Raw genomic sequence first — 26,710 nt, 5'->3', positions numbered from 1 at the left:
AAATCCCAATGGTGGTCAAGAAGTCCCAGTAACCAGTAACAGTAACCACGATAACCACCATCGCTCCTCCCTGGTGCAGGAATACCTTGACTTGCAAGTCAAATCAATTCCGTGACCAACCTCATAACTCAATTTGCTCATATATCAAAATTCATTTCCCCATTAAAACGAACTGAAAAAAACTAAAACTACTTATTGAAAAGAAGAAAATTTTACTTTATGAATCACAAATACTGTATGAAAAATAGATTATAAAGGAGAATCATTTTCTTTTTTATTTTATTAAGTATATTTACCTTCAAGATCAGACTTTTATCATATTTCAACTTCCTGGCCTCACTGTGTTGCTAACTGTAACATGCACACTTGAACGATCCTCTGATGCCTCATCCATTGACGCTCTGCCGTCCACCGTACCGAATCGCCATAAATGTCTCCTGCATTCTCGCAGATGATGCTCTCCATGTCTGACCGACAACAACTTATCCATTTCCATCTCTTGGAAGAATCTTCTAGTGTTTTTCCATGATTCTCTCTGGGCTTCCTAGCAATGGGCGGTGTGTCTGACTGTCATTAGACGCCACTTCACAGACAGCCGCGGCTGTGTTGCTGACAAAAGCTCATCCAGCTAGCTCCTAACCACTGAGTCTTAACTCAGAAAACTCTGAAGTTGATGCACCCCGTAAGTCAAGGTTTACGCTGTACTTCAAGAAATAACCACTAGAAACCACAAAAAATATTCCACGAGCATCTAGAATAAGTAACAAAGTACACAATGGTGAAATGAAAGGGTAATTTAAAGATGAAGACAGGGGCTTTAAAGAGGTCTGTGCTGAAAGGAGCGGGTGAGCATTAATGGAGGCGCTCCACAGCGCCGCGGCCATGAGTCAGGCATTAGGCTTTGTATTATCCTGCTGCATCATCAGGGGTGATTTTTCTCCGTCACGTGCTGCGACCTCCTGCCACCTTAGGAAAACAACAACAACAACAAAAAAAACTTCTTCTCCCTTCTCCCGCTATATCCTCCCCACTTTGTGCTGATTGTCGCTCGGCTGCGGAGGCTTAATGGCTGCTGTTCGTGGGTTTTGAAAGAGCACAAAATTACAGCGGTAGATTAGCCACCCCTCCCCTCCCCCCATCAGCGATGCGGGGTGCTCTTAAAGAGTCGCTATTCGTCAAATTTCCGTCCGGTTTTATGATTTGCGAGAGGAATTCGTGTGCGACTTGAATAATCCCTCAACCCGCTGCCTCCGCCAGATGCCCGTTTTTTTGTTTTTTTTTTTCTCCATTTTTACACAACGGTGGCGAGGTACTGGCTGACTCTCATGCATCTCCGGGGCGCTCCAATATGCAAAGACGCCTTGTTTACCATAACCGTCCGGTGCTAGCGGAGGGTGTTAGCACTCCTCGCCAGGATGTTTTAGCAGATATCGCTCATTACTCTGAAGAGCTGCCAGCGCAGCCTCGACTCCAAACACAGGCGGGTGGAGGAAAACAAAGCACATTTCTCCGTAAACATCTATCCACGGCGCGTTCCTGCTCTCTACCGCAGCTTTTGTCGTAATGAATTCGGCACCATTGATCGAGGGACCGAACAACCTGGCCGGCAGCGAGGAGCAAAGTCACTCGAACCAGGGAGGACTTGATCATCGGATTATAGGGCCTTTTGTGACGAACCCGTTCATTAGGGACACGGCCGTGGCTTTTTGTGTCGCAGAAAACACCGAATCAACACTGATCCGCCCGCGGGGGCTCCAGCAGTTCTCCTTAGCGTCAACATTCGTGAGATCCAATTCAAGTAGGTGATGTGGATACTGGAAGGTTTTCAGGGGATGCAAATCAGCACAAAAATAAAATAAATAAAAACCTAACACTGCAGCTCACAGCAATTTATCTTCTCTAGTTTGACTCACAAACGCTGCAGTGTGGCCATGTTTCTCTGCAGAACATCTCCATTACCGGCGTTCTTCTCTTCTTTTGTTTTACCTTTCCTGATTTCACCGACACACTTTTGCTTCCTTGGACTTTGGAAGCAGGCGGGTCATCGTCGTCACTGTCCAGGATCTGCCGGCTGCGCTTGGTAACCTTCTTGATGGGCGATTCTGCCTCCTGCACGCCGTTCTGCACCTTCAGGGGGCTCTTCAGAGGTCTGAAGACACACAAACAAGAAGACTTGGTCTTTAATAAAGGGCTGAAGACAAAGGTGGGTTAAAAAATTAAAACAGAAAGGTGGGAGCAGTGAGACACAGTATAAGAGATGACCCTTTCCATGCAGAACAATTCTGGGCCGACATTCTAAGATGATATACAGAAACCCAGGGAGGACTTGAGAAAGGGTCTGGGTGGTCTGGGAGAGCTTCCAGATGATTGGGCAACTACAGCTAGTGTTATCGGGGAGACAGGTAGGAGAGTACTTGGTGTGTCACCTGGAAGAAAAGTAGATAAGGAGACTTGGTGGTGGAATGAGGAAGTGCAGGAGAATACACAGAGAAAGCGGTTAGCAAAGAAGAAGTGGGATACTGAGAGGACTGAACAGAACAGACAGGAGTACAGGGAGATACAGCGTAATGTAAAGATAGAGGAAGCAAGGGCAAAACAAAGGGCTTATGATGACTCGTATGCTCGGCTGGTCAGTAAGGAGCAAGAGAATGATCTATACAGGCTGGTGAAACAGAGATTGAGACGGAAAGGATGTACCTGTGCAACAGGCCTGGGTGATTAAGGATAGAGAGGGAAATGTATTGACAGATGCTAGAGGAGGGATGGGAAGATGGAAAGAGTGCTTTGAAGAGCTGATGAATGTGGAAAATGAAAGAGAGGCAAGGGTAGAGGAGTATTGTAGACCACAAAGTAGCAGAGATTAGTAAGAGTGAAGTGAGGAAGGCATTGAAGAGGATGAAGAGTGGAAAGGCAGTTGGTCCTGATGATATACTTGTGGAGGTGTCTAGGAGAGGCAGCAGTAGAGTTTGTGACTCAATTATTCAACAGGATCTTAGAGAGTGAGAAGATGCCTGAAGAATGGAGGCAAGTGTGATGGTGCCCATTTTTAAGAATAAGGGGAATGTGCAGAATTGCGGCAACCATAGAGGGATAAAATTGATGAGCCATACAATGAAGTTATGGGAAAGAGTAGTAGAAACTAGACTGAGAGCAGAAGTCAGCATTTGTGAACAGCAGTATGGCTTCATGCTTAAAAAAAAATACTACAGATGCAGTATTTGCTTTGAGAATGCTTACAGAGAAGTACAGAAGGCCAAAGGGAGCTGCATTGTTTTTTTGTAGACCTAGAAAAAGCATATCACAGGGTGCCAAGAGAGGAATTCTGCTATTGTATGAGGAACTCTGGAGTGGCAGAGAAGTATGTTAGACTGGTGCAGGACATGTATGCTAGCTGTGAGACAGTGGTGTGGTGTGCTGTGGGGGTAACAGAGAGGTTCAAGGTGGAGGCGGGACTCCATCAGGGATCAGCTCTGACCCCGTTCTTGTTTGCAGTGGTGATGGACAGGCTGACAGATGAAGTTAGACAGGGATCTCCATGAACCATGATGTTTGCAAATGACATTGTGATCTGTAGTGAGAGCAGGGAACAGGTTGAGGAAAATCTTGAGAGGTGGAGGTATGACCTGGAAAGGAGAGGAATGAATGCTAGTCGCAGCAAGACAGACTATATGTGTGTGAATGAGAAGAACTTAGGTGGAACAGTGAGGCTACAGGGAGTGGAGATCAAGACGTTGGAGGATTTCAGGTACTTGGGGTCAACAGTCCATTGCAACAGAGAGTGTGGAAACAAGGGGAAAAGACAGGTTCAAGCAGGTTGGAATGGGTGGAGAAAAGTGTCAAGGCTACTCTGATAGAAGTGCGATCAGCCAGAATGAAAGGAAAGGTGTACAAGACAGTGGTGAGACCAGCGATGCTATATGGTCTAGAAACTGTTGCTAAGGTTCTCTTTGGGAGTGACCAGGATGGATAGGATCAGGCATGAGTCTATCAGAGGAACATCACATGTTAGATGTTTTGGAGAGAAGGTCACAGAAGCCAGACTGAGGTGGATCGGTCATGTACAGAGGAGGAATAGTGAATATATTGGTAGACGGATGCTGGAATTGGAGCTGCCAAGCAGGAGGTCTTGAGGAAGACCAAAGAGAAGATTTATGGACATAATGAGAGAGAATGATTCAGAGAATAGGGTTAGACGGAGAAGGTTGATTCGCTGTGGCGACCCATGAAGGGAAAAGCCGAAAGGAGAAGAACAGAAACCCAACATTCCTCCCCAGGAGGAAAACAACTTGGGCGGCCTTCTGCCTCGACCAGATGGGGCAGAAGGAGACAGAGAGAGCAAGAGAAGACAGAGTGGGAGGACAGGCACCAATGACCTTGCTAATAATAAGTATAGCAGCGCTAACAGTTTCATGTTCATAGCTGACAATGAGAGCCCAGGGACTCTGGAGAAGATGAGGCTACCATCATGCACCGCTGATGAGGTTCTGAATCCCTGAAACTGAATTCCACTGCGGGATAAAATTAATTTAATAAACTTCCTCTCAAGTCATTCTTCTTTTAGGTCATTTGATTTATAGCTCCGCTCCTGTGACTTCTTTTCTTCTTCTTCTTCTTAATGTCAGGACATCAGGGAAGCCGATTGAAAGCAATGAGAACTTTCCATCCTGACCATCACTATCGCATGTGTGTGGCCACTGTAGTAGATAAACCAGTAGGTATCCAGAAATGGCTAATCAGCCAATCACACAGCAGCCTCCAAAGCATGGAGGCATGTGATCAAACCAGGGAGTGAGGTCACTTTGAGCACGCCGTGGTCGCTTCTTTCGTTTCCAAGAACTAGACCACTCCTTATCACTCCTTAGTGCATTGGGAAAGCAGAGGAACCAGGGACCGTGGACCTTCAGCTCCAAGTTTTAGCTCCTTCCCCATTGCAAGGTCTTTTTACAGTTCCATAGGAACTCATTATGTTTGGAAGAACTCATAAGGCTCCCCCATTAGCGGATACGTCTTGCCAATTGTGGAACCCCATTTTTAAAACCTATCCCAGTCACTGGTCAGGTGTTTTCTTGGGACAAACTGGACAGAAGCAGTGAGAAATGGAGCAACAAAGAGGTCCAAGCTCTTCCGGGCTGCCATGCTTCAAAGAGGTTTCCAGGGCTTGCAGAGGAACATCAACATTTTGGCCAGAGGAGTCTGCAGCTAGCTAATGGCTAACAGGGTTCTTCACACGGCGAAGCAGTACAGAGAGAAGATAAAACACTCCAGCCCATCTGATTGTCCATGGTTATCATTCCCTGAACATTGAAGCAGGTTCCACCTCCATGTTGACCGTGATGTCTTCTTCTTCTGTTATTTGTTTTTGACCGTGGTCCCTCGCTGCCTGTGGGAATGCAAGGCTAACAAGTTCTCCTGGAGAATATTCCTGAAACAAAATTCCAGCTTTCTGTTCCAAAGCAGCTAAAGACAACAGTAGCAGAAAAACCCTGAGGTGCTGAAGACCATATCTGACTAGACTTTGCTGAACTCTGCTAATATCTAGCATTTAATGTTGTTAGGAATAGTCACACACACACACACACACACACACACACACACACACACACACACACACACACACACACACACACACACACACACACACACACACACACACACACACACACACACACACACACACACACACACACTTCAAACTGCATTGCTTGCAGGACTTTGGCACGCAAATGGCAATGATAGACAGTTATATAAATATAAAAAGAGAACATCTTAAAGTTAAAAACATGGTGCCGGTTAAACCCATCTGTAAAATACTCCCCCCCCCCCCCGACCGACAAGCAGCTGAGTCATTTCATCTGGACCGGCCCGGTTCTCCGGTTCTATATTACATTACAGTTTGTCTCAGAAAGGGCCACTGATTGACAGGTCGCAAAGTGTTTAAACGTTTCACGGCGAGCACGCCGGGACTTTTGAGCGACACAAGGGGGGGGGAGCTTATCAGCATCTCACACACACACACACACACACACACACACACACACACACACACACACACACACACACACACACACACACACACACACACACACACACACACACACACACACACCTGAGGTGACCGGTGTGTTCCAGGTAGGAGAGCGTGAAAGGTCGCCGTCAGCGTGGCACAAATATTAAGGAAAATAATTGATGACAAAACGCATTAAGAGCTGCACAGACGGGAGGGGGGGGTTGCTTCAGAAAGCGCAGGCAGCTTGGCAAGCTCACTGCAAGCTTTTAAGTCAAATGAAAAGTGCTGCTTCCTCGGAGCATACCACAAAGACGTTTATATGAGCTTAATGAATGACTAAATAAATTAATTTTCATTATTTAGAGTGTGTTTCTTTTAGAACACACACACACACACACAAACACAGCGGCCAACTTTAAGACACACTGCAGACACAAACTATTTTGTCAGAGTGACAAGAGGAGGAAGTGATGCAAGGAAGACGATGACTCAGCTCCGTCCTGCACTTTTTAAAACGTCAAGGAGTTTATTTTGCATCTGCAAAATCATGTCAGAACCCAAATCATATTTTGGAAAATATATTTAAATATGTATGTATAAAGTTGAGAGTGAGAGTTCATTTCTCCATTAACTATCAAACAGTTCATTGATGGCGTGCTTGGTCGTCCCCCCATCGCTGTCATTGACTAACCTTCATCCTCTGTTATCAGAGCGAGCGGTCGCTCATTCATCACGCCAGCTAGAAGTGTCAGTAAAAGAATTAAAAATAATAAATCAACTCCAAAGATTTTCTTAATTGCAAAAGAAAAAAAAAAAGGTTGAGTATCAGCGGGGAAAATGGTTGCCACTTTTTAAATATTAATATCCATTTACTGACAGCGTGCTCCCGGCAAGGGACGAGAACGAATATTAAATTTAAAAAAAAAAAAAAACGAGCCAGAAGATCCGTTGGCGTTCCTCGTACATCCGAGGCTTTTATCCGGGCTGTTGCAGCCAATAAGGCTTTCAGACAATTGCAATCGGGCCGAGAGGACACCACAAAGTACAGAGAAGGAAAAAAAAGGAAATTTATGAACTGAAGAAACCTAAGACAGGGAGGGGAAATGGCAATCAATCAGATTGAGGCCATGGATTTATCAATATAATCCGCGTGTAGGCTTGCCAGTGTCAGACAAACATGGAAATGTTCTTTACTGGAGCTAAACACAAGCTAACACACCTGATATTTATCCAGGAGCCAATACTCACGTGACTACCATTCGATTTCCCAAATTTCCTGTGAAAACTTGGATTTTTTGCTTAGTAATAGAAGCCCAGATCTGGGTTTGGGAGCAAGCGGGATGAGGTTTGACACTGACAAGTTTAAACAAAGTCTAGCACCTTACATTTAGCAATGCATTGTAGCATTATGTGTGTAGACAGTAAGGATAGTGCACCAAACAAAAACCACTCCCAACCTCCTCCGCCCATCTCCTCTACAGCAGCCGGATCTTCGTACGACCTTAATTCACTTAAAAAAACATTTTTCATACAGTATTTGTTATTTATAACTTGGACTTTTCTTCTTTTAAAACACAACAGAACGGACAAATGCCGTTTTAACTCATTTTGATAGGAAAATGTAATCTGATATACGAGCAAATTGAGTTACAAGCTCGCTCAGGGAACCAGTTCCACTAATAAGCCAAGGTATTACTGCATTGTCAAAGAAAGTCCTCTCTCAAACAACGGTTTTGAGAGAACTCCACAGGCGCATCGATGACTTTTCCTTTCAATGCGACTAAAACACATTTTACTAAACAAACACTTAAGACTGTCATCTCATTTGCACTCAGCTTGTGGCCGGCGCTGCAAAAATACTCTTGACAATGCTTAAATTCAGATTTTCAGTCCCCCCCCAACCTCTGTCCATTAAGAGGTGTGTTTAAAAAAAAATCTCTCAGAGTGTTTTAATGGTGGTAAAGTGATATCATCCCTAGATCCCTTAAAGCTTCAAACAAGTGCGCTTAAGACGGGAAATACCACCCGCTTCAATCAAAATGTTTCGACTTTGATGCGCCGGCAGGGACAGCGTTCACCCGCTCGCTCCGTCAAGACTCACCGCAAAAGGCTTTGTGCGGTGATTAAGGTTATGTCGGTGCACAGGGGTAATTATAGCAGTCGTAGAATTACACTGAAACATAGCCCCAGCCCGCCAGCAAAAAACCCGGCGTGTGAAATGAAGCTCTTACTTCTTCACCGGCTCCTCGCTGGCTTTCTTCGGGGTGTCCTTCTCCTTGGTCTTTGGCTGAAAGAAGGATCTGAGGGGAGAGGAGGAAAGCGGTCACTATTAACAGAAGATACCTGCTAACCAGGTGCATTTAAATCATCTTAGAATCATAAAATCCAGGTTTGCTGCTCTCAGCTGGGGTGCTGGGATCACCGAGCCATGATTACATTTGCCATTCTATATTCCATAATTACTATGCAATAATTCTGTGTATGTGCGATACTTCCATTGTCTTCTGTCTGATAAATGTTTTACTGTGCAACAACCCCTACTATACTACATGTTATCATAAACATATACTTGTAAATACACAAGCATATATGTTATATATATTTTTATATGTTATAACATAACTTTAAAGTTCATTCTATTTCTTTCAATCTTTACTGTTCTTCTTATATATTTTTTATTATTCACTATTTTATTTTTATTTTTATAATTTTTATACAGAGTTCTATTTTAATTATCCTTTGATTCTCCCCACATGACTGTAGCAGGAGCTGCTTCATCAAAAAGCAAATTCTCCCTGGGGGATCAATAGAGAATTTTGATTCTGATTCTGATTCCAGTGCAACTAAACATACAATGAGGAAGAAATAACGCGTACCATATTTTTCTCATGTTATTTTTTTACGTCATCAATGAATGTTAGAAATTCAAAGAGATTACTGTTATATGTGCAGTCTGGAAACATGTTTCACTGTGCAATGAAATTCTCATTTTGCTGCCCACAGTGAAACCAGGTAGGTAGCAAGAAATAATAAGCATATTGTTGCTGCCAATATTCAATAATTGTCAAATTTGACAATTAAAGTGTTTAAAAATAAGACAATGCCCTTACATCCACATGCCTCTGTTATGAGAACATCAAGATTATATTTTGTTTTTCCAGATAACACGGAGATTAACCTGGTTATTTAGCTTCTAACTCTTAATGCATGTGCAGATATTGTCCGTAGGCCTTGCAGCACCCTGAGATGGGTCAGACTAAGGACCGCAAAGCTAATTAGCTTAGCTGTCGTTCTGCAGATTTGAAGTCCAGGACGAGAAGAAACATGGAGGTCAGAATTTAAAGGTGAGACAGGAAGCTAAGACTAATGTGGCATGGTTGAACGTTGCGGACTTTTGCTCAAAGCACATTTGAAACGTCCGACTGACGTTAAGGGTCCGTAAACGTCTCACATGTTAGCAAGGAACATTAGTACTACGTAAACTTTTACTCTGCCTTTAGTCGATTGGGCAAAGTGAACAAATTCCTCGTACGAGGTTGAAAATATATGTAGAAATGTGAAATGCACCACAAGGAGTGAAATAACCCAGGAAGCGCCTATGAGAACCCCGAAATAAAGTTAGAAGACCATTTATAGTGTTTGTTTACCAGCGTGAAAGTTAGATATGAGCATCGCCAAGCTAATGCTATTCCCCGCAACAAGCTAGCGTCCGACCCAAACCTCGCCAACCTTTCTATACTTACGCAATGCTACGCTGCATGTTGCCGTCCCTTTTGTCACTTGGCAATTAAATGTGAAAGGTTTCAAACTTCTTTCGCGACAATAAAAGTCCGACCACTCAAACGAAAATTGCACTGACTCCCGCGCCGAAGGCTGACAAAACACTTGGAATATTCGGCGCGAAAAATGACATCGCTTTCGAAGATCGTCGAGAAGACAGAGGCCCCACTGCTCGACAAGATGGGAATCAGTTTCCTTGGTACAAATGTGTCCCTTAATCCTGTTTCAAATAAGATAGCTGGATTAAAAGGAACATTTTTGATTCTGGGTTAGGGTAAAATACAAATAAAGCAAAGTGAAGTAAAACTGAAGGTAAATCGCACGTTTATTCAAGCGTGGGATAGCGGTTCCAGATAAATCTAACAGAGTGAGCCGTCTTGACTGTATCAGCTCGGAACTTCTCCCGGGAGAAGCTGCGCTGCGAGTTTTTCACAGCGCCCCCTGCTGGACAGGAGGAGTAACTGCACGGGCCGTCGGCTGGTCCTGATGCTGCACAGACATGAAGGCTCCTTTCATGCAAATTTCACAGCGGCTGCTTGGATGCATCATTTATGCGGCTTTTATTGTTTCCATGAAAGCAAAGGGCTGTGTTTGCGTGTGTGTCGAGCGACGCAAGATAAACAGCCGGTTAATGCAACTAGAATGCAGTGCTTTATTTACTCAAATACAAGTGCCATGTTGTTATTTGTTTACAATTGCAATTCCCTCGCTGCTGTGACAGGAGAAAAATTGGCCGCCTCAATATTTTTATTCAAAAATAAAAAAAACCCAACATGGTCCAACTCAATAAATACAAAGTCTGTTTGTATCGCATGTGAATAATAAACTACTGTACAAAGATCTAAAAAAGATTCGGAAGGGATAAGCAGCCCATCTGTTATGTTGCGTTTCCTCTCTACTGTCTCTTCTCCATCTGTCCATTAGTCCCCTCCCTCCGCTCCCCTCCCCGAATTTCCGCCTGCTTCAGTCCGCCAAACAGACTCCGACCGATCTGGTTCTGGTCCCACTCGCCGTGACCCTTGTGAGGTCGCGCAGAAGCGAGGGTCTGGAGGCCGCGGTGCTGCTCGGCAAGGCCGGTCCCTGGAAATGTGGGGGCGGCGGGGATGAGCGGCGCGGCACCCTGGAGAACGCGAGGCGCCTGGATCGGCTTTGGGAGGCAGCACGGGAGCAGGAGAGGGTGAGGCAGAGGCTGGATCACTGCGGAGGCAGAGGAAGAGAGCCATATTATACATTTTTTTCATTAATATGGAGTTGATTTTGCATCATCACGGCACGATTAATCATAATAAATTTTCTGAGCGGAGTGAGTGGGGGGGGGGTACAAAAGCCGCCGCCTCCCAGCTGTCACTCTGTTCGATGCTTAAAAACATCACATCTGCGTGAGATCGGGCGCAACACAACGACGCGCTCCACTCGCGGGACAATTTGTTCGCGCCAAAACCCGCTCCGATTGTTTGGCGCCGTCAGGACACAAAAAGAACTCCTTGAACTCCGAAAAAGTAACGGAATGGATGAAGAATCAGCCGTTTTTCGGTTTTAAAACTGAAACTATCGATTCATCCAGTGGTCAGGTATCTCTTTAATGTTCTACGAGGTAGAAATCATTTTCTCTCATTCCTCGCGGGGGCTTTTTTCCACACCAGACTTCTGCCCGTACATCTGCTATAACCTGATTTATGGGAAATTTTATTTTCCAGGAACTCAGAGAAAATAGATTGATTTTGTTGGTTTTATGGAGCGATAGCAAGAAATACCCCAAAGCCTTGTGAAATGCTGCGAAATGTGTCAAACTCTAGAGGGTTGCACCTTCGCAAAAGAACATATACACGGATTCATTCATTCATTCATTCATTCATTAAATATGATGATTATGTTGTGCTTTTGTGGGGAGCTGGAGCTGTCATTGGGCGAGAAACGGGGTTCACCCTGTATTGATGACCATTCACCCTCTCATTCACATGCCATTTAGAGACATGCCACCCTTCACTCAGTTAATCACACGTCTTAAGGAGGCAATCAACCATTCTGTTAGAAAGCCCAATTTGTTTCTGTGTATTTAACTGTCGTTGAAATGATACCCTTCAGTCCGTGTTCGTCGGCGGGTTCTCATAGATACTACACTCCTGAATGCACAGCGGTCATTCCAAGCTATTTTTTCCCTTTTAGTGCAGCAGAGGCTAATTGGGTTTTTCACCTTTCTTCATGCTCACCTGGTTTCTTTAGTTTATTTCCATGTGAATGACAGAAGGTGAGTTTAATTATGCTTAATGTCTAAGTTGAAAGCCAACATTATGTTAACTCGTATCCGTGCATGGGCTGATACTAGTTACACTGTTGTGTTAAGCTAACCAGCAGACCGCATGCTGTCTATGAGCCCCTTGTGAAGGATTTGTTTGTCATATGATTCATATAATGTCATTGTTTAGTAAAATACCGTCCTTTATTATCCTCTCTTTGTGTAGAGTGTATTGGATTATACCGACGGTTCAGTTGTACCGCTATGTCAGACCGCAGCAATAAATCCATCAAAAAGGGAACATCTGTATACCCGGTGGTCTTCAACGGGAACACCAACCCCCATTCCTCACCGCTCTAAACCACCTAAACATCATATGGAGACATATGATTTTTAGGTCAAACAACCATTTATCCTCTCATCAGAACATTGGACAGAGACATTCAACCATTCATCCTTTCATTTACATTTCATAGAGAGATATTTAACCAATCACCCTCTCATTCACATATCATACAGGGACACACAGCCTTTCATTCACATTCAAATTTCTTGTAGCCATTCAACCATTCACTCACTCATTTCCGTGTCATATAAGGACAACTGACCATTCACCCTGTCATTTACATTGCATATGGAGACATGCAACCATTCATCCTTTCATTCGTATATCTTCCGGAGACATTCAGAAAGAGACATTCAACCATTCACTTTCATTAAAACACGATATAGACATACAGCCATTCGACCTCGCATTAAAACGTCAGATAGAGATGTGCAACCGTTCACCCTTTCATTTACATTTCATAGGAAGACATAAAATCATTCACCCTTGCCGTCACATGTCATACGGAGACATTCCCTCTCTGTTAATGCCAGTAACAGCAGTAATAATAATGTAATAAAGGTGTTAGGTGCCTCCTCTGTCTCTCTGTATTCATATAATACAGCAGCGTCTCACCTGGAATACAGTGAGATCAAATCTGGGAAATGAAGAGGGCTCCAGGGGAAACCCTGAGGGATGTTGAGATTATGGGATGCAAGCACGTCGATGAGAGGGCTCATGAGCGGATGAGGCAATGCTGGCATTCTCGGACGTATACACACAAACACACACGAACACACACACTCAACGGAAACGTGTGGCATTGGCGAGCAGAGTAGAACGTCCAACAAGCTCCTCCGACCGACAACCACCGGCGGCTGTTTTTTCTCACCTCTCTCCATCACCGACCCCGACCGGCCGCGCAGAGGGGAGCCGCTCTCGGTTGGGAGGAGCGGGAAGGTGAGCGGGCAGCCCTGGACAAGCTGGAGGACAGATGGAAAGACGAGGCGGAGGATGAGTGAAATGGAAACACCTGCTTCCCAATGTTCCTGAGACACGAGAACAACGGCAAGCGTGGGGCGGCATGAAATGGCAAAGAAAATGACACGCATCACGCCTCCCGCGCCCCCGCCGGCAGGTGCGTCCCGGTATTTTGCGCGCAGCGATACTGAGTCTAATTCCCGACGTCAAATATCCAAATCATTAATGTAATTAGCCTCATTAGGCGACTGTCCAAAGGCTGCATGACGCGATAATACTGGGCCTCATTCAGCCATGAAAAGAAGGAAAAGAAAAATAAATAAATCAGAATCATAATTACATCCCTCTTAGCTGTTTTGAGGTATTAAATTACACAATCCGGGTTATTATTTATGCTCCAAAACAACAAAACAGCCTGCGAGACCAGCCGGCGCGGAAACTGGCATTGAAAATGAACACGGAGCCAGTTTGCCCTCCTTGTCGTCTTCCAGGCTGAGGTGAGGGGGATGCGGAGGGGATGTAATGACCTGATGGCTGGATGGAGGCGGCGGCGGCGGCGGCGGCGGCAGGTATCCTGGGTAGTTGACCAGGATGAGCTTGCTAAAGTTGAACTTGTAGGTGAAGCGTTTCCCTTTGGTCTTGTGCAGGATGTGTTTGTTGTAGTAATATCTGCAAGGAGAGGGGCGGCCAAGTCAGAGCAGCACGCCGGCGCCATCGTCCGGCCGGTTGCCACGGCCCGGCTGCGTGTGCGTTCACTAGCGTTTTCTGTTTTTGAGCGGCAGGGACGGGATTGCTCACCTGGGTCGGCCATTGGCCACTGAACTGCTTTCTTTGACTCACCTTTCCAATTATTCATCAAATTTATTGATTTGTCTCAAATTGATTGATTGACTGATTGAGTGGCAATTGATTGATTTTTTTAATCGGTCAGATGATTGACTAGTGATATATCGATTGGTTGACTAAACTGTTGACAGATGAATTATTTGATTGATTTCTCAATTGGTTGAATGATTGACTGACTGATCAACTGATTGACCAACAGACGGACTGACAGATTGATCAACTGACAAACTGAATCATTGATTGAATGATTTATTAATTGATTGATTGACTGACTAACTAACTTGCACTTTGTTGGACTGAACTACAAACTGATTGACTGAATTATTACCAATCGGTTTGTTTGATTGATTGACTGACGAACTGAATGTCTGACTAAGTGATCGACCGCCCAGCTGAATGATTGATCTCCTGCCTTTGCTCGCTCTGAGCAGGAGGTCTAGCTAGTGACTTGAACAAACTCATTATTAAGTAAAGCTTGAATCTCACCCGTTGCTTAGCTACGCAAAATTATTATTCTTGCATTGTGTGTGTGTGTGTGTGCGTGTGTGTGTGTGTGAGTGTGTAAATAATCATCACTTGCTGAATTGTAAAAAGATTCCTCCCACTCCTTCTCACTCACTCCGAATCCAAGAACAGAAGGAATGTGAAAATGGCGTTTCTCTTCTTGGGTTAAACGCGGCGTCTCGTGGCGTGGCTTGGGGTTTTCCACAGTGAACCCCCGCCAATCAATAATGGACCAGGATCCGCTTCAAAGCACCCGCAATGCTCGCAGAGCCGGCTTGTTAAGGCTGAGCTTCGGCGGGTGGAGATTTCTTCATTTTCCAGAGGAACGTTAAATCCAAATCACTTGACACAGGGATTCTGGGGGTATCAGGGTGCAATTTCTTCATGTTTAGATATAATTTTAATTATCTGTCTGTATCGCTTATTCTACACAGTGGGGAGGGTCAATCCCAGCTGAAAATGTGTGAGAGGCAAGATCTAGCCTGGACTGATAGCCTGTCAATCACACATGCGTGCTTCTATGTTTCATTTTTCGAATTTTATTTTGCTTTATTTTATTTAAATGTCTTTTCATTTTATTTTATTTTACTTCACTCAATTTTATTTTATTTTATTTTATTTTATTTTATTTTATTAATCTATGCATCTTTTATCTACTCTGTTAATCCTGCACTCAGGGTTACAAGGTGCTGGGGTCAATCCCTCTGAGAATGGATGAGAGGCGGGGTTAATCCAGACTGATTGCCTCTCAATCACACATTGATGCTTTTCCGCATCATGTTTTTAATTTAATTTAATTTAATTTAATTTAATTTAATTTAATTTAATTTAATTTAATTGGGGTTCCCCAAGAAGACCTGGACCATGTGGCTGGGGAGAGGAAGGTCTGGGCCTCACTGCTCTGGCTGCTGACCCGACTCAGGATAAGTGGTGGAAGATAGATGGTGGAGTAATTTAATTTAATTTAATTTAATTTAATTTAATTTTATTTTATTTTATTTTATTTTATTTTATTTTATTTTATTTTATTTTATTTTATTATCTCATTTGGCATATGTTTGCAGGAATAATAGCCGCCAGAAAAAAACACTATAAAAATTGGGAAAGATGTTGATTTTTTTTTTTTTTAATAGAAAGAAAGTAAGAAACTAAAGGTTCTTTGAAAGTGACAGAAAAAAATAATCCTTTCAGGTTGTAATAATATACCAATGTGTCATTTTGCTGGCAAAAGACCTGATAATCGGCGAAAACAAAACGCCCAAAAAGGAAGTAAAAAAATACACCCTTTTAATTTGACAGGAAATGGACATCCCGTAATAAAAGTGAGAAAAGGAAATTAATGAATCCATAATGGCGAAAGTTCCATCTTGGAATTATCTCCCTTTAAATCCAAGTAACCGAAAGACCCGTTCACCCACCTGAGCGCCCGGCTGAGCTTGTCGTAGTTCATGTGGGGTTTGCCCTTCCTCTCCCCCCACAGCCTGGCCAGCCTCTCGGGATCCCGGATCACGAACTCGCCCCACTCGCCGCCCCAGCCGATGGCGCCGCCCTCTCCACGGCCCAGCAGCTCCAGCAGGAAGTGCCAGAGCTGGACCTGCCTGGAGCCCGGAGACCAGGCCGGCTTGTAGGCCCAGTCCGGGAACAGCACGGCTGCAGGGGGAGAGGTGAAGAGGTGGTTACCGGGGGCGACAAGGCCATGCCTTTCGACGATGAACGCGAGCCAGCTCGACGGGAACGTCCTCACACTTGCTGGAATCCCAGAAGATCCAGACGCTGAGCTTTGTCTGCTCCGAGAGAAGCCAGGACTTTAACCATGAGGTAATGTGACGCTGCTTTTAGCACATGTTAGCTGTTGTTTGGCTCCGTGGCTGCTAATGATAGCAGCTATTTGTGGTGATAGCAAGCAAGTCAGCTAAGCTAACGTGGCCAGGGTAATCAACACTGTTGATTTTTTCAAAATATTAAGATGTCTGTGGAGGTTCCAAGTCATCCGGGTCATGGTGAATTCTTGTCGAAATGTTCTCGTCTTGGCAACTGGTGTTGAATTTCTTAACTTGAAGACATTTATGTTCAGATCTGTTCTTCAGTTCAGAACTTTTCTTCAGTTCAGAACTGAAGAAGCCTCTCGGATGAGGGGTGAAACATCTTCAAGTGAAGAAATTCAAGTCCAGTTGCCATGTCAAGAAGATTTCGACAAGAATTCAAAACATTGAGGAATATTTCTACAATTTCCGTGACAGACAGTGAGAATGCCATGCTAACCCTGACAGCTCAGACTTCACAACAGTAGCTAAGGGGGGGGGGGGGGGGTTGAGGCTTAGCGAAAGGTGAAGTCCATCATTTCACTTGTTCCAGAACCTTCGAAAACAACCTTTGACCTCTGACACCACTTAGAAACCTTTTCTTAACATTAGCTGACATATTTCAAAGGATACAGCTATGTAGTTTGTCACGCAAGTGGAGCTGGTGACAGTTCGCGGTCCTCACTCCTGCTGGACACTTAGAAGATCCAGAAGCCCAGCCTTGTCCGCTCCAAGAAAAGCTAGAACTTTAACCACAATTTAATGTGTTGCTGCTTTTAGCAGGTGTTAGCTGTTGTTTGTGCTCCGTGGCTGCTAACATTAGTGGCTATTTGTGACAGTAGCAAGGGTAGCAGTATTGACGGGGGCAACGCAAGCTCACTTATCCTCTCACGTGTTGAAACCTTAGAAGACCCAGAAGCTCAGCTTTGTTAGCTCAGAGGAAAGCGAGGACTTTAACCGTAAAGTGATGTGAAACTGTTGTTAGCAGGTGTTCGCTACCTAGCCCGGGCTGTCTTTTGGCTCCATGACAGTAGAAAGCTAGCCAGCTAATCTAATGCTGTGTTATTTTTTTCTAACTGTTCAACAATACACAATCTATTATTTCTGTGGCAGGCAGTGAGAGCATCATGCTAATCCTGATAGCTTGGACTTCACATCAGTAGCTAAAGGGGGCTTGGGGAAAGGTGACTTCTGTCATTTCCATTTCTCCCAGAACATTCAAACGCAACCTTTGACTTCTGTAACTAACATGAGCCAACATATTTCAAACACTAACCGAGAGCTAGTTTGTTACATAAACCGAGATGGCGACAGTACATGGACGTCATTTGGCTCCTTGGCAGCTAATGTTCGCGGCTACTTTTGACGGTAGCAAGCTATCCAGCTAAGCTAACGTGGCCAGGTTTGGAGACGTCACCTTCACACCAGTGAAGCTACTGGTCTGGGGCAGGACACCAAACTCGCCAGGAAATTGCTACCCTGAACCTAGACGTACCGAGGTGCCTCCGCCTGTGTCATCTAAGGTTTTTCAGCTCACACCCGCCCAGCTCTCTTTGTTTTCGGCATGCGCAACGGCACCGCCTGTATTACCTTCCTTAACAGGCGCTAATTTGAAGGAGCTGGTAGCGAGGCGATGTACTCTGCCACGGTAATTAGCTCCGCACCGCTCCAGCGAGCCGGGGATGTGTTTCCCGCTAAACTCGGAGAACGGGAGAGAAATGCATTCCGACAGGTGCTCTGTGTGTTAAAGCGGCTGGCCGTGCTAAAAAACAAACAAACAACTAAATAAATTCATTATAAAACACAGGTTACAACCGGGAATGCTGGTTGGCGGCCATTTTTGTTTTTTCCCCTTCCCGCGTCCACGTGTCGCGATTTGAAACAACGGATTATTACACACTTACCTCGGCTCCAGTACGGCAACGGGAGGCGTCCGACCGAAGGGCCGCAGCTGCACTGCATCTGTGTGTGTGTGTGTGTGTGTGTGTTTGTGTGTGTCAGGGGGACAGAGAAGACATCTTCATCACAACTGAGGTCTCGGAGAGCCACTTAAGCCATTTATCAATTAGCAAGATTGGTGCTATGTTAGCCATCGCTGCAGAGCCCAGACGAAACTGATGAACACACACACACACACACACACACACACACACACACACACACACGCGCACACACACACATACACACACACACACACACACATACACACAAACACACACTCCAGCTTGGTTATTCCATCAATATAATTGCCAATAAACTCAAACTCCAATTGGGTTCCTTCCGCATTTTGTTTTGTGGTTTTTTTTTTTGTTTGTTTTGTTTTTCCTGCAGGTGTCGTTTTTATTTTCCGTTTTCGCCTGTGATTTTATCCGATAAATTCACACACACACACACACGCACACACACATGCACACGCAGACACGCAGACACACAGACGGAGTCAAAATGACCTTCCCGGGCAATTTGAAGCAGCGGAGACGACCAGCGTCTCCTCCCGGAAGGCTGAAAACTCATCTCTTGGAGAAGTACATCACATAACCGCACACTCAGACACACACACACACACGCACACACACCCACACACACTGAATGATGTCCCCTTTCCTATAAGCCCTCTTCTTCCACAAGCTGTTATATCCTCTTATCTCAGAGCAACAACAACAACAAAAAAAAAAGATGTCTCCTGTTACCTTTAATTTTACCCCTCGCCCTTTCCGAGCGCTGCCCCGCTGCCTGGCGGGGTCACGGGGACACGGGGGCAACGTGGCCCGCAAAAGCAAACCGCGGGAACACCGGAAAAAGAAGAAAAAAATCGCTTTAAACGCCACCCACCCCTCCGCCGCCGCCATTTGTAATTTCCTCATTTCTGACGGTTGTTTTTCCCCGGCTCGTCCCGTCCCCGGCGGCCGGGGGAATAAATAAATCATCTGAATAAATAAGAAATCAGGTAAGAGCCTTGGGGCAACACGCGGTTGGAAAATAGCGGTGAAAAAAAAATGAACCCCAGCGCGCCAGCAGGGGAAGTGGGGTTTTTCAGAAATGGAGTGACCGGAGGAATTCACAAACATCTGGATGGTAATTACAGAAGCTCGTAAAGGTGCAATAATCATCTTTGGTCCCGTTACCTTGACCGGAGGAGGGGGAGGCGACGGCGGCGGCGGCGGGGGGATCCCTCAGATGAATAACAACGATAAGCCCACACACTTGAGGTCCGGCTGAACTGAAGGATGGATGGACCGAATCTTAAACCCTCTGTCTCCTCTCGACTCCCCTGACCCCCCTCCTCCCCTCGCCTTCACACACCCCTCTCCCAGAGTGAGGAAGAGTATTAGTACAGCTAATGCTGCTTGTTTGGAGCCGTGTCGGGAGGGGTGCATTTACACAACTGCCACAATTAATGTTGTTCTGCAAAAAAACTCCATGCATCACTTCAGCATCATGGGTTTTATGAAGATAAAACATAGTATAACATGTAAAAACACAGTATAATATGCAAAAAACACACTGCATTTACACAGCTAACACAATTAATGGCGTTCTGCGAAAAAAAACTCCACACACCACTTCAGCGCCATGGTGTCTTCAGAAAAAAACAGTAAAAAGAACAAAAACGTAGTATTATATGCAAAAAAGAAAAAAAAGATCTGCAAAAGCACAATGTAAAGCACATAAGACACAGTATAATCCTCAAAAACCACAGTATAGCAGGGATCCCCAACCTTTTTTTGTACCAGAGACCAGTTTTATGCATGAAAATGTTTCCACACACCGGTGAGGAAGCGTGGGGGTTTAAATTATGAAAACATTCATCAGTTTGCAGCATTTAATCAGAATAAAATGATTATACTTCATATTAGGCAATTACAATGATAATTGCAGCAGTAAGGTGAAGGTGGAAAGAGTCATTTTTCAAAATAAGATCCGGAAGGTCTAATGAAAAAACTATTATTTGTACCAAGAAGGATTTTCTTTGCGGACCTGTACCAAATGATCCACGGGCCGGAACCGGGGGATTGGGACCTCTGCAGTATAGCGCACATAACCACAGTGTTAAAAAAAAAACAATACAAAAACAAAAAATAATACAAATTTTAAAAAGTAGGGTATGCATAAAACACAGTATTATACACAAAATCAAAGTATTATACAAATTAAAAAAGTATAATACATATTAGCACAGTGCAACATATGGAAAACTCAGATGGATACACATAAAACACAGTGTGATACAGAAAGACAAAGTAAATTACGCATATTTAACACACAGTTCAAAACATATAAAACACAAAAGACACAAAACAAGTGTTTGTCATGATAATTTGGTCACCTGATTAATCATTCATTAATTATTATATTATAACAACAACAATAATGATAGAAATAGTGAAACCAACAACAATAACAATAATAATAATAACGATAATAATAATGATAATAAGCCCTACCACGCTGTGAGTTTTTCTTCAGAATAAATAAATATATCTGATTTCCGTCCATCTTTTCAATATGAATGACAAAAACATCTAAAAAAAACACACAAAGCCGTTAATAGACCTCCTTCATGGACGTTCTTTTATTAAACTGTGTGTGAGCTGGGAATAAGAGCCCCGGCCAGGAGAGCATTGACAGTTAAACGCCAAGGAACCTCGGCCCTCCGGAGCCTCCGTAGCCTCCGGCTCCCGTCCTTTTCCTTCTCCACTCTCAGAATGAAGTGGTGTCGTCCGGCGCGCATCACAGAAGCTCAGACCGGTGAAGTGGCGCCGGTCGGAAACACGGGAGGCAAAAAAAAAAAAAAAGTAATTTGATAGGAAGAAATAGACGAGAGCACTTTCCCTCCACGTCAGGATTGGAGCGTATTAGCGGGAGCTGGAGGGGGATGGAGGAGTGAAGGTGACTCGGGAGGAAGAGGAGGAGGAGGAGGAGAGTTGTCTTGGCTGAATGCAGCAGGCGATGAACTCAATACCGGCGACCCGCTTTACTCCAGCTGGCTGCTTTCCACTTGACGGCGGTGACCTTGACGAAGGTCGGCCGGCCGCTTAATACTCGATTCTGCGGTGGGACGTCACGGCGACGGGGCGCGACAACACGCCCGCCATGGCCGTTTAACCCGAGCCACGCCCGGCCAATTGCATCGCCCCCAGAGAGGGTCATGGGACTCTTACGATTGCGGCGTAGGTATTGATAAATAAAACTTTCTCGTGTTTTGCAGCTGAACAAAAGTGAGTCGACAAGCCTGATAGTTCTCCTAGCCCGGGGGTCGGCAACCCGTAACACCCAAAGAGCCATTTGGACCCGGTTTCCTCGGAAAAGAAAACACTGGGAGCCGCAATTACTTTTTGACGTCTAAAATTTAAAAAAAAGGTACCACTGTATATGTTACTTTTTATTACCTTTACACTTTGTATAAATAAGTGTGTAGTGTGTTGCTTCTGAAATTCACAAAGTATTACAGAGAAAATAAATTTTACTCATGTAATGAACTCATTTTGAGCTTTGGGCTTTCAGAGCGTGTAGCGGAGCCTTGACCTGAATTTTAAAAATAAATCGGGAAAAAAATCACTATGTCAGTAAACAATAAAAAATAAATATTTGCAAAACATCTTCATAAATATCTATTTTACCTGGTTTATGGGACTTCTGCTCCTGAACTTCTGCGCACAGCATCTGCAAATCGGGACTTTACCGGCTGGCGGGTATACCGGCTTCCGCGAGTGTGACGTTATTTTGAGCGGCGAAAAATAATGAACATACTTTTATTTATATTTCAAGATCACAATAATCTTCCAACTTAGAACGAAAAGTTAAAAAAGGAATTAACACAAATGGAATACACTTCAATCAAATATTTATAATTTATTTTCCCAAGCCACTCGGAACCGCAGTGTAAAGATGGAAGAGCCGCAAGCGGCTCCGGGGCCGCGGGTTGCCGACACCTGTCCTAGCCAATAAGGCTACCGTGTAGCCGGTTAGCACAGCTTAGCGTAGCATGAAGAAAATTCAGATAGTGCTTCCACACTTGTATTATCAAACATATGTCAGCCAAGTGTGAAAATGTAAAGTATTGGTTTTCTATCACGCTATGCTTTGCTAAGCTAACAGCAAAATCATACCCAAAGTGCAGAAATCTACATGAAATGTTATTTTCTTCCTTGTGCGTTTGCTTATCGTCACTGTTTTCGCCCGAAAGACTCGGCTTACGACGTGCCACTCACTCTTAAACGGGGCATGATCCATGAGCTAGCGCGCTAATCGAATCACTAGCCGGCACATTTAAAGCAGCAGTAATCGAAACAGAACCGGTATGGATGAGAAAAAAATTGCAAAATGGTGTCGAATTATGTTTTATGAAGTGGTGTCTTCGAGGAGCGAGACTTGGTAAGTGCCTAAATCAAAAGAAGCGGCGTGCTGCCGCCGCCGTCGCCACCGCCGCTGTAGCAGGATAGGCTGTGATTTACATTTTTCCAAGGTGTTAAAGGAGACAGAAGAATCTCCCTGTAGACGATATGATATACATGCGTTTGCATGCATCGCCTTTCCCCCTTCCCTGACACGCGCACGCTCCTGAGCACTCTACGCGCACGTCATCCCGTGAGTCGACGCCGGAGGCTTTTAATTCCAGTGTAAATACAAATACCCTCCCAGACAGCTATCAATTATGCATGGCGCTAATTGAGTTGAATGTTGTGCTTTTAGCAGCCCCGTGGACCCCCCCGGGGGGGGTCACATTCAAAAACCAAACACACCCGCGCCCAAACACGTGCGCGCTAGCTCCTCTTTCCAACCGCCGCGACGTACTTCCCAGTCAGATGTAGCTCCGCCCACTCCTTCAACCGCTGTTTTCACAATGACCTCTTGATTGGCAATCGCGGTCTGACTCGCACCGACGTCTCAAGGCAATGCGCGCCGTGATTAGGTAATTCGCCAATTAATCAGCGGATTGCTGGATTGTCCCGACCTCCCCGTGACTGATTGTTAATGGTACGGTCCTTTTAGAAACCGCTAATGGAACAAAACGAAGCAATAATCAGGTCGCGATGGTTAAACCCGCATTTTAAAAGGTCCTGTAATTGGAACGATACGGTTCACCAGACGCGCGCTCCGCTGGGAATATGAAACAACAAAAAAAAAAAAAAAGAAGGGAACGCTGCGTAATTATTTACCGCTATGCCGACAACGCGCTAATATATTTAACAACAAATCCAGACGGGACCTCTGAACTCCAGGTGTGTGTAGTCCTTCAACACACACCTCCACAACAAATGAAGCAATCATGGAGCCACTTTATGTGGCTTGTTTCGTTTTCAGCTCTCCTGTAAGGAACATTGCCGTTCTCTTTTTTTGTCTGGATTGCCCTTGAACGGAACAGGACCAACACTCGGTCCGCTCCGAGTGTCGTTACAAACTTCCTGTCTGGGAAAGATGTAAAAATGGAAACATGGATTCACGGCGAATGCGGTTGTAACCCGCAGGCCGACTCTTTACGATTCTCTGCAAGGATCTCGGACCCAAGGACATTTACCTGTTCCTCGCTTCTCCCGAGGGGGCGACAAATTCAGATCGAACTTTTAGCATCTTTCAGACAGAGGTCGCGTTACCTTCACGTTAAACTTGAAATCCTGGCTTTTTCCTTGCGGTTCCCTTCCGCCCCTGCCACTGTCTCCATCATCTAATTAATGCTTCGGTCTCATTTACCGCTCTGCAGCCTAGTTTGTTTCCCAGCGGCGCACTGGGATTCGACTGTCTCTCAGAGGCCTCGACGGTTTCCAAATCCTGATGGACGGATTTGCGAAAATAAGATTCCTCTAATTTATACGGGTACAACATCCGTTGACCACTTGCATCTCGCTCTTTCTACCCCAAACCGGTCGAGGCAGAAGGCCTCCGGCGTCCAGCTGAGATCTATCCGACGTTCCTGCTTGCTCATGGAGGAACATTGGGTTCCTCGAGATAATAATAATAATAATTCATCCTTTATTAATCCGTTGTCTGCAATTAACCCATCATGGATGAACCGTGAGGCTGCCGTCGACTAGATTTTTATCCTCTCCGTTGCTGTCGTCACGTAATTCTTCCATTTATATGTCTCTTCTATTTTATATTTAGTTTCATATTTATTGATATGGTTATTGTTGCGCTGCTGAGATGATGAATTACCCCACTGGGGATCAATAAAGTGTCTTATCTTTTAGCTCGCAAAGCTAAAAGATACCAGATTCAGGGGTAAATTGAACAATGGGTACATTAATAGTACTTAATATGTCATGATTTTGACACTCCTGCTCTCGATCATCTAAAAGCGTGGCGGTCCAGACCTGCTCGACGTTGAATGTCTCGACTGGATCGGGATTTGACGTCACAGAAATACAAACACGTGCTAAAATGATGATTAAAACCCAGCGAGGCGCAGGAAGTTCGCCCAAGGCAGACTGCCGTGTTAATAAATGAGATGTAACGCTGTAATAACAACACAGCTGTCCGTCTGTCCACCGTCTTTTAACATTACACTACAAAGTGAGTGAAAAGCACACACTCCACGATATCTGAAGGCACGAGGTTTCGGTATTTTGTTGTTTTACTCATCGGACCCCCCGTCGTCGCAGATCTTGTTTGTCCTATTTCCCCACGAGCCGCCGGGATGAATTGTTAAAGAGGCAGGGGAGCGAAACCGCTCGGTTTCTCGTGAAATAAACAAACGCCGGTCATTAAACGGTTTTGTTGTTTTGTTTTTTTGGGTTTTTTTTTTTTTTTTTTCAAAGCCCGGCGAGTTGTATTTTTTTAATAAGATGGGATTGTTGCCATGAGATTACTTGTTTGTGTGTCTCTTCAAACTGCCGCTTTCAGGGCTTGTGATACAAATTGGTCGCGTCGCTATCGTGGCTGCCGTGCACGACGGCGACCAAGAGGCGGAGCGCTAACACATGTAAATGTTTTAGCTGAGATCCACAGTTTCGTTCCGACCGAAGTTCTGGGAAGCGTCCGGTTCGAACTTTATGGAATAATAACTGAATCCCGTTAGCCATTAGCTAACGCTGGACTCATTTTGGTCCAAAATGCTGACGTTCCTCTGTGAGACCTGGAAATTCTCCGAGATGTAGCAGCCAAGAAGAGCTTGGACCCGCCTCTTGCTGCTTCTGTCCATTTTGGACCAAGAAAACATCTGGCCCGTGACCAGGATAGTTTTTAAAAACGCCGCTTCGCAGTCTGAAAGACCTGGTAATGGGCGCGACTTATGAGTTCCACCAATCGTCAAGCAGCTATGAGTTTCTATGGAACGGTAAAAACACGCTAGGAGCTAGCATGTGTTCTCGGAGCAGAAGGTCCCAATGCATTTGACTTCCTGAAAAGGTCCTTGGAACAGCAAAAAGGCGTTCCAACAGTGTGAAAAGGGACAAGATTTGGATCATCTCACACCTGCTCACATCTAAAGACTAATTTTTACAGTTTACATTTTCCTAACCTGGTCTCAGACCTTCTACTTCACGGCAGGCGTGCGCTGCGACTCCAATATGACGTTTTGAGCTCCAGCTTTCAGACTACAACTGCGAAAATCGTTCGATCAAAGATATTATCATTCGAAGATAAACGTCTCGGCCAGTGCGTCGTCTATGAGATGCCGATGTCGACATGCAGAATCCCCACGGATCCATATATAGGCGACAAAAAAAAAAAAAAAAAAAAATTAAAACACTCATGTCCCGAAATGGAACCTTGAGGAACCCCAATGTTGCAATAAAAGTGATTAGTCAACCCTACTTTTTTACATACACACGCTTTTTATTAATTTCACACGGGTCCTGTAGTTATTTGATATTGAGGCAAACCGGATTAAGCGCGTGACGGCAGGATTTCCCTGATGCCCCCGATAGCGGCGGCGGCGGCGGCGGCGGCGGCGGCGGCGGCGGCTGCCGCTCTCCAAGAACGGAGGGAATAACAGCCGGAACAGTGCTCGGCCGGCCGTTATTAAAATGGAGAGGAGACGGCCATCCTTTAAAATTGGGTCGCTCGAAAAAAAAAAAAAAAAACGCTTCCCTCCGCTGGCCGGACAGCCAGCTCGGTAATGAGCAGCGGAGGAAGCTGGCGAGCTTCTTTTAATTAAACTAATTTCAATCTGGCAGACGTCGAGCTCCTCAACGCTGATATTACTTTCAACGTGCTTCTCATTCGCTTGATTCAAGGACAAGATCGGACGGTGAAGGCGTCCGGCGGACGGGGGGGATTAAAGAGAAAAT

At 44.8% G+C, this 26,710-nt stretch overlaps 2 protein-coding genes across 4 annotated transcripts in view; both read right to left on the bottom strand.

Moving 5' to 3' along the window:
- The window catches only part of lig1 (ligase I, DNA, ATP-dependent), a 50,299-nt gene extending 40,426 nt beyond the window's left edge, over positions 1 to 9,873 (bottom strand). For all 3 annotated transcript variants that reach the window (XM_086153494.1, XM_086153495.1, XM_086153496.1), the window contains exons 1-3: positions 9,751 to 9,873; positions 8,239 to 8,307; positions 1,987 to 2,149 (exon numbers count right to left, since the gene is read on the bottom strand). In XM_086153494.1, the coding sequence (XP_086009620.1) occupies positions 1,987 to 2,149; positions 8,239 to 8,307; positions 9,751 to 9,767 (249 nt within the window). In that variant the 5' untranslated portion in view covers positions 9,768 to 9,873. The remainder of the gene's footprint in view (positions 1 to 1,986; positions 2,150 to 8,238; positions 8,308 to 9,750) is intronic.
- An 809-nt stretch (positions 9,874 to 10,682) lies between these two features.
- On the bottom strand, positions 10,683 to 19,309 carry LOC147230228 (uncharacterized). Its single transcript, XM_086154408.1, has 6 exons — positions 19,172 to 19,309; positions 18,386 to 18,443; positions 16,098 to 16,329; positions 13,857 to 13,998; positions 13,241 to 13,331; positions 10,683 to 10,984 (listed from the first exon to the last, which is right to left on the bottom strand). The coding sequence occupies exons 2-6, from the start codon at positions 18,441 to 18,443 to the stop codon at positions 10,683 to 10,685; spliced, it is 825 nt and encodes a 274-aa protein (XP_086010534.1). The 5' UTR covers positions 19,172 to 19,309.
- Positions 19,310 to 26,710: the final 7,401 nt, after the last annotated feature.

This window comes from Fistularia commersonii, chromosome 10 (genome assembly GCF_037954325.1).
Source record: "Fistularia commersonii isolate RoL2024-O1a breed Wild chromosome 10, RoL_Fcom_v1.0, whole genome shotgun sequence".
NCBI classification, from domain to species: Eukaryota; Metazoa; Chordata; class Actinopteri; order Syngnathiformes; family Fistulariidae; genus Fistularia; species Fistularia commersonii.
The sequence above is the reverse complement of the archived record's forward strand: the minus strand, read 5'-3'. Positions and strand labels throughout refer to the sequence as shown.

Bases quoted from the DNA above. Each gene is read 5' to 3' on its own strand.
- LOC147230228 (XM_086154408.1), bottom strand. From the start codon at position 18,443: ATGCAGTGCAGCTGCGGCCCTTCGGTCGGACGCCTCCCGTTGCCGTAC. The intron at 13,999-16,097 runs GTGGGTGAACGG...CTCTCCTTGCAG, and splicing joins AAGCTCAGCCGGGCGCTCAG to ATATTACTACAACAAACACA. The intron at 13,332-13,856 runs GTCATTACATCC...TCTGTCCTCCAG, and splicing joins CGCCTCCATCCAGCCATCAG to CTTGTCCAGGGCTGCCCGCT.